The 12,919-nt window shown below is 36.3% G+C and overlaps 1 protein-coding gene and 1 long non-coding RNA gene across 2 annotated transcripts; both read right to left on the minus strand.

The window, feature by feature from the left end:
• Nucleotides 1-586: 586 nt before the first annotated feature.
• Nucleotides 587-6,030, minus strand: LOC129718795 (arf-GAP with coiled-coil, ANK repeat and PH domain-containing protein 2). Its single transcript, XM_055669879.1, has 4 exons — nt 5,576-6,030; nt 4,342-5,370; nt 4,060-4,281; nt 587-3,207 (listed from the first exon to the last, which is right to left on the minus strand). The coding sequence occupies exons 1-4, from the start codon at nt 5,626-5,628 to the stop codon at nt 1,773-1,775; spliced, it is 2,739 nt and encodes a 912-aa protein (XP_055525854.1). The 5' UTR covers nt 5,629-6,030; the 3' UTR covers nt 587-1,772.
• A 2,997-nt stretch (nt 6,031-9,027) lies between these two features.
• On the minus strand, nt 9,028-9,921 carry LOC129718802 (uncharacterized). The gene is made up of 3 exons (XR_008727047.1): nt 9,777-9,921; nt 9,336-9,719; nt 9,028-9,278 (listed from the first exon to the last, which is right to left on the minus strand). It is a non-coding gene; the product is annotated as an uncharacterized LOC129718802 (long non-coding RNA).
• Nucleotides 9,922-12,919: the final 2,998 nt, after the last annotated feature.

A 12,919-nucleotide genomic window follows, 5' to 3' on the forward strand; every position in this document is an offset into this window, starting at 1 on the left:
TACGCTTAGAATTCACGAACGACCAAAATAATCGTGGAATCCGTCTGAGGTTACCCTGCATCCTGGAGGTGTACCGTTTGTAAAGGAAACGGTTATATTTTCTGTATAACTTGCTGATTTCATTGAATCGATGCTTCGAAATTGGACAACGCGCTTTACAATAATGTCGCAACGCCGTGGAACGCTGTTTCTTGAGATGCCGAAGACGAGAATTAGACCAAGCGGGTTTTCTTAGAGGTCTTCGCGGAGGAACAATACGGTAGATTGCTGAGTTGATAGCACAGTTAAAGTACTCAACAGCATCATTTATAGGTGGGGAGGATTCCAAGAATTGCCAATCGATGCGAGAGAAAGCAATACTTAACGACTCAAAATCAGCTCTACAAAAATCAAGACGGAACGTCACCAATGTCCTCAAATTGTACGGGTGCAGTTACATCTATCGTTATATATAATGCACATAATGTATTACATACATCATGACCCTATAATCATTATTACACCAATGATTTTTAAGCTACAATGCTTCCAGCATGGATAGGAAGGAAATGGCATTTTTCTTTTCTTGATAGTAATAAAAATCCCCTTTACAGGATGTACTACACTAATGGTGATTCTCTATATACTGTTTATCCATTTCAGGTATATATAAGATAGTGTATATTTGTATGTATATCCGCTGTTCCATGTAATAGTTTCTGCATTTGTTTACATAAACATCGTCGCAGAACCGTGATCTAACAATAATATAATTTGCAATGATAACAAAACGGCAGAAAATAACATGATATGAATTTTATCCTTATACCGTTTTTAAAGAGCGCATCCTAGTTTGTTTACAACTATAATTTCTTGGATAAATAATTGAAGCCTGTTGTGTCATGTACAATGTTTCCAAGTTTTGAATGAAATAACTTCACAATATATTTCACCACAAACGAAAATACTTAATATTGTCGAATAAATATTAAATGTTTCTACTTTCCTTCCTTGAAATTGTTATTCATAAGTAGAACCGGGAGTAAATTTATCTGTTTACGAACATGAAACCGATAGTGATTCCGCACTTTTTCATCTTATTTGCATCATCTGCACATTATTCTCCAATTGTCGGTATTGTGGAATAAATTTTTGTTCCATTGCATGCATAAGTAATATAAAGTTAGTTGCAAGTGTAACAATGAATAACTTTTCAGCATTTACAAAAGATATACTTATTTTATGAATAATAATCTTTTCTAAATGCAGAGTACTTTATAATTCCATATGTATTCAATAAAATGCACGCGCTTCAGAGATAATTTAACATACGCGCTAAGTCCCAAGCACAACTTCATTTGTTAGTGGTGGCGTGTAGTTTCTACTTCTATTTTAGTGGAATGGTCGCGATTTAAAATTGAGTGGAGTGAATGAATTTTGCTCATGCAATCGAGCTGCTATTTTTAGTTAATCATATATCCAACATTGACACAGATAATGTCAGTGAAATTAGAGAAAAATAATCACAAGGTCTCACAAATTCTTTTTTCATACATGTTTTTTTCTAATCCTTTAAATTGACCGGATTGAATAAAAACTAGCAAAATATGATTTGATACGATAGAACATTTAAAAAAACGCCCAAACGTGCCTAACATTTTCGTTGCTTAAAATTTATCACTTTTTGCGTTTTCAACAATTCAACCTTTAAGTACAAACGACGCCTCTCTGAATATGGAACCATAATCTTAAAGAGAAGTACTATTTTATCATTATTATTCAATAACATTTACCTATTTCTCTTCATCCTGATGCGTATCGAGATCAGTCACAATAGTTTCAGTAATTACAGGTGCAATAACAGTTGAAGTACTGCTTGTAGAAGATGAAGCGAGCGAACTAATGCTAGATTCGGCTAGAGTTGTTGCAACTACCTGTGTGTTACAAACGTTTCGGTTCCGCTGCAATCGTTGCGGTTGAATGCTAGTGAAATGGGAGAAATCATTCATCACAGCGGCATATGTAGAATCACCTCCAGAATAGTTATCACCGTCTTCTCCAGGACCGATTTCATCATTTAACTGTGCCAATCGTAAAAGTGTTACGATGTCAGCATCGGTTTTTTCTACGGCGATATCAATTGGTAATTTGCCATTTTTGGCGACAACATCATATTTGGCTTTATGCTTGAGAAGGAGGTAAGCCTGGGCTGTACAGCTATTATCGGTGGCTAAATGAAGTGCCGTAAATCCGTTTCTGTCTGCTGCATTGATATTACAACCGTTAAGTATTAAAAACTCACAAGACATTACTGAACCGGAAAGGATCGCCGCATGCAAGGCAGTTCTGTCTAGGTCATCCTGATTGCACCAGTTTTTGTCTGCTCCCAATGCTAATGCTTGACACATCACAGGCAAATTGTGTCCTGCAGATGCCTTATACAGGAGAAAATTGGGATTTAACTTATCAAATTCTTCGCATTCCATAATTGCGTTGTCTTCTTCGCCACTAGTTGACTCTTGATCCGAATTAAGCAACAGTAAGTTTTCATCGGTAAGATTGTGGTTGTTCTCAATAATATTTTCGCCAATCAATAAGATATCAGTGAATTTCTTCGGAATGTTTAGATTTACATCCTTTTCGTCAGCATCCGCATCGACTTCCTTTAGTACTCCACTGGAAGACACTTCCTCGCCATCCTCTCCGCCACGATGCTTCTTTCGTAATAACTGACGGTAGCTTCGCCGTCTCAGTTTTTTGATGCTCCATTTTTCAGGATATTTCGAATTGTCGTTATCCAAACTCTTGAAAGAAAGCGTTGACGATGAAGTACTCGTTGGAGTTGGTGCAGAACCCAATCCTCCATTACCATCCAACGGAAGAACGAATTTGCGATCGATGTATTTTGCTTTAATCCATGCTTCTCGAACTGATATCTCGCAATTGTCCGTAGCTCGATCAAACCTATTAACTTTGGTAATGTTAGCTTCGTATATTCGGTTAACAACCTCATTTCCAAGTTCTATCATGACACGTAAAATTTCAGGTTCCCAAACGTCCAGTGTTAATGAGCGAACCTTACTGTAGTGCACACCTAGACTGCGATGTACTCCAGAACATGCGATGCAAAGTGTTATTCCGAGATTGATTGAAGCCCACTTAGGCTCTGCATTACCACAATCGCAGCATCGAGAGTTTCCTGGAATCTTAAGAATTTGGGTCCAGTTTCTGAAAAACAAAACAAAATAAAAAAATCAATAACAATCAATTTAGTTGTGTTCAAATCATTATTACTATCCCTTTAATCGCTCCTTTTCCAATATAGTTTTTTTTGGGGGGGGGGGTCTAGGAAAAATGAATAACACTAAAACAAATACTATGAAAAATGTATAACACTATATGTATATCACTATACAGAATATAGATGGTCCCGACTACAGAAGAATCACATCTCGGATTCCGTTCGGTTTAATCGGAAGAAATTTCAAGTATGGGTTTCGATGGAAAACGAAATTCGGGTTCGGGTCGGCTACGGGTTTGAAAAATAACATCTCTAATACAGACAGTAACTAAACATAACTGTCCCAATAATATAAGCATACGATCTAACATGTACAAAATTACAAATACCTAAACAATCACAAATTTTTACAACTACATATTAGTCTATAAAATCTGAAATACAGTATAGTCTTCTTTTACCCGGGTTGCTTTCCTCCTTTACTCAGAAACGGTACAAGATATATATCTCATTTCAATCACGTTTTCCGTTTAAGGTCACGAGTGATCATATATCAGTTTTCACCAAAATCCACAATTTTGGTGTAAACACTCAAAACTCAAAATATTGCATGTTGGTCTCTATATTGACCACTATCATATTCAAACGTGGTTCTAACATTTTAAGACAGCAACGCATTCCCCGCGTAAAAAAAACCTTAGTGTATGTAGTTTTTTTACTTAATTCAAATGAACAAGGTAAAATATTCGCTAAAATTTACATGACAAACAAAACTATTTTTTTTTTTCAATCTTCTGGTGAAAATACAAAATAGTATTCCAAATAACTTTAATACCTACATTCGTTTAGCACCTTTTTTCTGATCAACTCCTTTTCCACCTGCGAAACCGGCAATTTCGAAGTTCGCCGGGCATGTGTCATTAGTCGGGGATTGGCTCTGAATACCACGCATATCATTGCTATAAGAACTGTTGTATTGAATAGCAGAGTCGATACCCTTCTGCAGAGCTTTAAACCACACCTGTAACATTGCTTCAGAATCAGCTTGCAGAATATGCGATCTAGAAAAGAAATTAAATTATTAAATCCTGATAAAACTATTAGAGCACTCTTCATTATACTTAGTTGGTGAGATAACTTCGAAACAAAATCGCCGGTCCGCTTCAGAGAGTAGCCGAACTGTGCAGAGACGCAAATCTTCCTCCATTACTGTCGGCAGCTCTTCACCAGTTCTTTTTCGATAGGACAGTTTGTTATCACGCATGCAAAACCATCGCCGATTCCATGTTTTGAAAGCATTTGAAGTGCGTTTAAATAAATATCCTTCCATGTGATTTAAGTGTCTATTTGAAAAAGCATACGATGTGCGTTGATCTAGATTATTTACGTCTACACCAGCGCAAGAGCTTGATAAGACAGATGTAGTCGATGCTGACGCCTGTTTTTCTCCATTATCTAACAACTCATTAACACAAGTATGCCTGTTTTGCATCTGTTTATCTAGTAAATTATATTGTCCACGCATAACGCTAATATCGTCGTCTAGCGTTTTGAAAAAACTTCCAAAATCTTCGCACAGGTCTGACCCTTGATGAAAATATGTGCTGCAGGCCTGAATATAACTTAGTAAAGTCGATAAAATTTCATGACGTTTACGATTTTGTAACATAGTGATATAGTTAACATAATCCAAAGCGGCGTGATTGAAGCACGATTTTGTTGCTGAGAGCAGATTTTCTGCTTCAACAATATCAACCGGGCGATTTTTGTTAACTTGGGAGTTTTTGTATACTGCTGCGTCCAAGTTTTCCGAAACTTTGGTAAAGATTTGTTTGTAATCCTTCACTTCTTTGACGTCTTTTTTTAGAAAACTTGTCAGGTTTTTCAGTACAGTACGGTTGGCTTGGTCTAGTAAAGTAGTGTGAAACTTATTCATCTCCTGCAAGCAATGAATAAGTTTTGCTAAGGCGTTAGTGGAAGATTTATCATCCTGAAAATGTTTTTGCAGGTCCCAAAGCGACGTGGCGAATGCACTCTGATTTCGAATATATTCTTTTCCACTATCAACCGCCTGGCTGCACATTTTAATAATTTTGTCCAACTTCTGCTCTAGATGATCGATATCATTTTCCTCCTGATCAAGTCGCCATCTGTATAAAATGAGAATAGTAAATTATGTTTCTGCTTTACGTCACAGAATTGAACTGAAAGTAACAGAAACAGCACCATCAAATTCTAACTACTGAATCCTCAAATAACACAAAGAAAAGATCGGAATGGCCTGATATATTTCGCAATTTTAAACTGCAGCGTTTAATTATTATAGTGGCAATTCAAAAATTAGTAGAACTTTACCTGAACTTAGGCGAATCTTTCAGACAGTCACTAAAATCAATTTTACACGTCATGTTCGGAGGAGATATGGTGCAAAGAACACCAATGTCGGTTATAAACACTATTTTCCAGGAACATGCACTGGAAACACTTTTTCAGATCTTAGTCATACACCCTCTATAGCATTCGAGAACTATTATAGATTCTTTTTGCGGGATAAGCAAAATTTGCGATTATACTTCTTATTTGAAATGGGCAAACAGGGCTTTTTTCGCTAGCAAATATTATGTCGTGCAATAAAAACTTTGAAACAAGGAATTAAATATGACAAAAGCTTTCACTGATCCCCCTACATGCTAATAAATACAAATTATTGTTGTTTGGCGCTACACTGCGCTCACGCACGATATTAAATTTTGTGAGCAATGTTTTCTTATTTTACGAATGGATGACTCATCTCTTCAGCTAATTTAGCTAAAACCCAGGCCTCTGATACACGTATATTATAGTTATTAGATACATATAGTCTGGCGAACAAATATCAGCAGCAAATTTTAACGGACAAACGGAAATGATCAGTAAGTCCGTGATATTTCTTGTTTAGGAAGAAAGCGCGGCGAATTATAAGGTCCGTCCATTGTGCCGCATGTGTTACTGTACGAATTTTTTGCGCGCTCCCAATTATACTGAATGTAGGGCTCTCCACAACGTGTTGAAGGATGTTTGAACGTGATCATTGATGTCCTGCACAAAGTGCATAAAACGTTCAAAACGAAACAGTTGTTCTTCGCCTTTTGCATTTCTATTTTCGCCGTATATACCGTACATTATACTTAACGTCGGAAATAGTGCGCTGTATAACAAATCAGATGCGCTATACAGCGCACTATTTCCGACGTTAGGTATAACGTACGGCATGAGATAAAAATCGATTGTCGCTGGTCGACAACTCCAATTTTCAATTAAAGGTTAATACACACCTTGCAGTAACAGTTGATCTCGCATGGACGGAGCTTATTCGGCAGTTTCGCAAGCGCTGACAGTGTTGTCAATTGATAGATAAACGATAAATATCAAAATATATCAACTAATATCGAGTAATATTTTCGAATTTTTCGTGAAAATAAAGATATCTAGCCTCTACACTACAAAAAAATGTCACGATCACCTCAAGTGTTTTTGCACTTGACTCAATTCGTCACATCACACTGCAAGTTGAAGTGATTTAGTGTTGATTTCTCGAAGATTACCACTTTCTATTGAAATTATCTTGCGTTTGAACCAGCTTAATGGAAATCACCATCGTATTATAATGAATATCTCTTGTATTATCACCACTGTTTAAATCAATTGAATTACAGCTGCAATTCCAATTGACATACGTCAAAACCATAGAGCGAAACAATAATAGTGACGATGGCGAACGGCGCAAGCAGCACATTAACCCAGAGATCAAAATTTTATTTGAGCGTAAGTGTTATTGAATCTTTTAAATTAAAATAACAATAAAACGACTCTTTTACAGATCCTGAAATCGATTGCATCGATACAGTGACAGGGATCATCTCTCGGATCATCTTGTTATTAAATTAAAAAACTAAAATAAAATAAAAATTAGAAATCTAAAATAAAAAGAAATTTCTTGAATTTATTGTTAATTTATATAATTGTCCAACTGACCAACATTCCGTATCTCAAACATAAGCATATCAACAAAGATTAACATAACAACAAAAAATAAAGTGATTTGCTGTTGATTTCATCGTTCTTTCCATTAATATATTTCGAAAGATTTTCATTCAACTCTGAAATGTTAGGCAAGTAGTGCGAATTCAACAGCAAATCACTTTACTTCGACGTTATTTTTATTTACAGTGTAGGGCAAGACACTATCCAGCTTTTCACGCACCATAATGGCGGGTGCTATAATGCGTGTTCGTAATTCGTGAACCTCTCTGTTTACGTCAGATTCGTGATTTCTGCAGTTTTGGCAACATTAATGTTGCCAGATTAATTGTTTTTCTTGCGAAACACATCTCGCGTAATTTTTAAAAGCGACCTATCTAACATTTAAAGACTCTCTTTGTTTACTTTCTCTTTGATCAATAATTATGTAATTTTTTCCATATTTTATAACATTCAATGCATAGTATGCAAGACAGTATTACTATCTCTCGATTAAGGGAAAAGAAAATATATATAATGACTACGTAATTAACGAAACAAAGTTAGAGAGGAGAGAATCTGTCATTGTTACTTAGGTCCCTTTAAAAATTACTCGAGACATGAAGAGTCAAGCTGACGTAAGCAGAGTTGTCAAAAGGGTAACATATTACGAATTTTTCATTATAGCGTCCGCCATTATGGTGCGTAAAAAGCTGGATTGATATATTGCGAAATATTCCCAATATTCAATATTACAAAGTGTTTATCGCACATCCCTGTCACGAACGTCATCCCCATACATTTAGCTTGAAGCCGTTTTTCTCTGGCTCTCTGGCTCGATTGCACGTCAAACTGCCGCTGACAGCTTATTATTATTTATCGTTTATCTGTGAATTGACAACACTCCAACGATAAGTTAACGTCAATGAGCTATGATATAAAGAGAGGGGTGCCCAAAAATGCAACGATATATACTTTGTCATATTAAATATTGGGAATATTTCGCAATATATCAATAGTGTCTTGCCCCAAGGTCTTGCCCCAAGTATTTCCGGACTACTTCGGAATAAGGGCGAATCCTTGCTTGTTTTTCTATCTAGTTTCGCCCTAATCACGAAGTAGTCCGGATTTGAACGGACTCTGAGTTCATTGAAGCTTTATCGAAAATTTTTCAAGGAGTATGCAAAAACGGTACAAAATGGCAAACAGACGGTACGGTTAGATATGTTCCTGAAAACGGTACTGTCCCGTTCAATACGGTACGTCTGGTCAGCCTACACATTACTAGACTTTTCACTAGACGCAAGGTATATGAGAAGAATTGACACTTGTGTGTCTTGTTATTGTTCGTCTTTGAGTAAAGATGATGTCACTACCATCGCTATGAAGCTTTTTACGCGGCATAATGGAGTACGCTATAATGAAAAAAAAAATCGTAATATGTTACATACCCTTTTGACAACTCTGCTTACGTCAGTTTGACTCTTCATGTATTTCGCAAGGAAAACAATAAATCTGGGAACATTAGTGCTGCCTACACTCCAGAAATCACTAAACTGACGTAAGCAGAGAGGTACGCAAATTACGAACACACATTATAGCACCCGCCATAATGGTGCATTAAAAGCTGGATACAACATGCATGTTCATCAGTGTTTGTACTCTTCATTCCCTTTGGTAATGATTAGAGACAGTGGTAATTCGCGGCAAAAAAGTTGAAATTTTGCGGGTGGCAAAATAAAAAATATTCAAAATTCGCGGTAATTTCGCGGCAACTATTTTTACACAAAATACTAACTAAAGTAAAATTTTTCGTAACAATAAGAAACAACTGTTTTATTTAATTTCACATACGGTAATTTAACCGTACGATTCATAACTTCTTTGCATCACTGACTATAAGTACATACCGTGTCAAATTGTGTTCAGTTATATTTTGGTGTCGATAGGCACGTAGTTTTGGCTCACGCTGCGTTTCGTGTTTTCCGAGTTTCCAGGAATTGATAAATATTATTTGTCAACCGGAAAAAGCTCAGGAAAACGTCCGCGATCCGAATACCTACAAAAATTATAATACCGTACCGATCTCACTGTCAGGTATTTTAAAATTGCTTACTAGTAGGTACTCAGGTCATTTAGCAACTTCGATTTTGGCTGCACACTCTGGAATTCTATCAATCGCCGAAATATTTGCTCGAAGAGGATCTAGCAACCGAAGACAGTTCCAGGTTGACAAAATCGCGTTGTAAGAGAGCAGAAGTACTGGTTCATTTTATTGGTTGCGTAGAAAAAGTTGCCCTCGAGGTGCCCATTATTCTTCAGCTTTGTCCGTGTCGCTGGTTTACAGAAAATTTGCAGGTTTCGAAAAATGTTTCAAGATTGACATAGAATGCTGCTATTTTTCATTACTTTCGCGGAATTTCGCGGGTTTTTGTAAATTTCGTGGCCGACGCAGGATTTCGCGGAATTCGCGAAATCGCGATTTACCACTGTCCCAACACTGTAAATAAATGGTACGATTACTTCAAGTATTTTTGCACTTGATTCAATTCGTCACGTGGCACTGCAAATTGAAGTGATTTTATGTTGATTTCACAATGATTAACATTTTCCAACGAAATGATCTTGCGTTGAAAACTGTTCAATGGAAATCACCATCATATTATAATGAATATCTCTTGTATTTGCACCACTGTTTAAATCAATTGAATTACAGCTGCAATATCAATTGACAAACGTCAGAACCATGAGGCGAAACAAAAATAGTGACGGTGGCGAAAGCGTAAGCAGCACATTTTCCCCAGAGATTAACAATTTGTTTGAAAGTAAGTTTTATTGAATCTTTGATATTAAAATAACAATAATACAACTCTTTACTTTACAGCTCCTGAAATCGGTTGCACCGACATGATGACAGAAATCATTTTGTAATTAAATTGAAAATCTGAGATTTAAAAAAAATGAAAAAATCTAAAATAAATAACAATCAAAAGATCAAAAGATTTATTGTGATTAGCTGATAATATCCAAATGATCGACATTCCTTATCTCAAACATAGGCATTTCAAAAGAGATGATCATAACAACAGAAAGTCAAGTGATTCGCTGTTGATTTTATCGTTCTTTGCATTAACATATTCCAAAAGATTTTCTTTTTACTTCTAAATGTTAGGCAAGTAGTGCGAATTCAACAGCAAATCACTTCACTTCGACGTGGATTTTTTTCATAGTGTAGTAATGATGTTGAAATATATTTACTATGCCGTTCGCTCCTCAGAGACGGTAGCGACATCACACTTTACTTTACCATCTTATATATCCGGAATACTTCGTGATAAGTGCGAATCTAACAAACTGTAAACAAAATGAGATTATACCGAAAACGTATGAAGTGAACTACTATCTACCTTCAAACTTCGAGAAAATAATTTATCTCTTTTATGACTATTGAAAAGTTCGATGTTTTTTAAGGGCGAAAACTACTTTATATCAAAAGGAAATATTGTGCATTTAAATAAAAATGATCAAATCGTCGCCGATGATCTGGCAGTCAGGCTCACTACCGATGTTTATTTTTGTTGTTCTCGCAACACTGCAACCATCTCAGCCGCCACTGCGCTGTCAGTTCGGCTTACAAAAACAAATACATTGAAATCATTCCCGCAGTTCATGTTGTGTGAACACCGTGAACACGCAGTTATTCTATGTGTTTGTAAAGTCGGAAGAAAGTTCGGAAGTCGGAAGTCCGACTTCCGAACTTTAATTTAGTGCTGGCGCCACAATAGAATAAAGAATAAGCCCTTTTTGCTGTTTACGTTAGTGAAAGGCGAAACATGACTTCATCTTGATGAATGGGCGAAATGAAAGTCGTCAACAAAATAAACATCAAAAATAAAGGGCGTACTCCGATACAATAACGTAAACACGGCGTAAAGTAAAGGGCAATACTGTCGTGCAGATGAAAACAAGGCGCATTGTAAAGAGATACTGTCGAGCAAATCAAAATAAGGCGCATAGTAAAGGGCGAAACTGTCGAGCAGATCAAAATAAGGCGCAAAGTATAGGGCGATACTGTAGAGCAGATCGAAAAAGGCGCATAGTAAAATGCGAAACAATCAATTCTTGAATATACCGTGTGAAGCGACTGACATTCAAGTTTTAGGTTTACCATGTACAAAGCTAGAGCAATTCTGCTTTTATGACAAACATATTGTTCAATAGTTATTTAGGATTTGAATTAGTGATTGAAAACTTTGTTTGCCTTTTTTGAATTTTGTTGTCATTGTAAGATTCGCCCTGATCACGAAGTAGTCCGGATATAACGTCTTTGTATATTCATAACACCATTTATATCACTAGAACAAACGTTGAAAAACATTTTTTTAATTTCACAGATTCAAATTGCGTTTTAAGGACGAATCTGATTATGAACGTAGAAAATACAAATCTTAAGGGGCGAAACACTATTGATATATGGCGAAATATTTCTATAGGTGTCTAGCCCCTAGGTTTAGTCCCTATTTCATTCGCGAGCCATTGACAACCCTATACCGAATAACAGTGAACACGCTCGTAAATAATAACTCATGAACTGAGCAACTCTGACTCAGTTTAGAACGATGTTCGTAGACGTCAAAAAATGAGTAGAAGTCCTTTTTTGATTTTGAGTAACTTTGACTCACTTTTTGGGTTCCCTTCATATAACTTCTTTCTAAGTAACGTCGCATATAACGACGTCCATTTTGAATGATGATTACGATGTGCTTCAGTTTGTGACATATGTTTTTAATTGTGTGCGCCTCAGAAGGCATTATAACTGTTTACTTTTAATACAAGGTAATTATTGACGAACATGTGGTGTCGTTTATTTATTGGCCGTGGCGGATTTCTAGCCAGTAATGAAACTGAACTGTACCCAAAAAATGAGAAATGTCGTACTCAAATTTTGAGTAATAATGACTCATTTTAAAGACGCCTAGTGTTACTCAGTTTTGAGTATTTGTGGAGTTATTCAATTTAAGAGTTGTTCCACTTTTTACGAAAATGCGTCAAATGTTACTCATTTTAGAGTTATTATTTACGAGCGAGAATGTCAACCAGGGGACTATAAACGTCAACATTTCGCCTACCAATCATGAATTCATCACGGCGTCAATATTGTGCATTTAAATAAAACTTATCAAAACGTCGCTGATGAACTGGCAGTCAGGCTCACTTCCGATGTTTATGTTTGTTGTTCTCGCAACACTGCAACCATCTCAGCCGCCATTGAGCTGTCAGTTCGGCTTACAAAAACAAATACATTGAAATCATTCCCGCAGTTCATGTTGTGTGAACACCGTGAACACGCAGTTATTCTGTGTTTGTGAAGTCGGAAGAAAGTTCGGAAGTCGGAAGTCCGACTTCCGAACTTTAATTTAGTGCTGGCGCCACAATATATCATTTCAAATGCTCACGAAAAACGTACCGAAAACAAACGTTGAGTTCTTGTTTTATTTTTTTTATTTATATATTATATTTATTATATAATTATTCTAGAATAAGTCCACTGACAATTATGGGACATTTACACCAGGGAGGGAGAAACGGATACGAATCTGTGTGAGTGTCAAAATGAACCAGAATGAACTGTCATTGGCTGTCAATTTGAACCAAGGAAAAACAAAGCATTTTTTAAAGATGTTATCGGAATTCGGCCGC

This window comes from Wyeomyia smithii, chromosome 1 (assembly GCF_029784165.1).
Source record: "Wyeomyia smithii strain HCP4-BCI-WySm-NY-G18 chromosome 1, ASM2978416v1, whole genome shotgun sequence".
Classification (NCBI taxonomy): Eukaryota; Metazoa; Arthropoda; class Insecta; order Diptera; family Culicidae; genus Wyeomyia; species Wyeomyia smithii.

Coding starts and splice junctions, on each gene's coding strand:
- LOC129718795 (XM_055669879.1), bottom strand. CDS start 5,628: ATGACGTGTAAAATTGATTTTAGTGACTGTCTGAAAGATTCGCCTAAG. Junction 5,371..5,575: donor AAAGATTCGCCTAAGTTCAG/GTAAAGTTCTAC, acceptor CATTTTATACAG/ATGGCGACTTGATCAGGAGG. Junction 3,208..4,059: donor AAAAAAGGTGCTAAACGAAT/GTAGGTATTAAA, acceptor TTTGTTTTTCAG/AAACTGGACCCAAATTCTTA.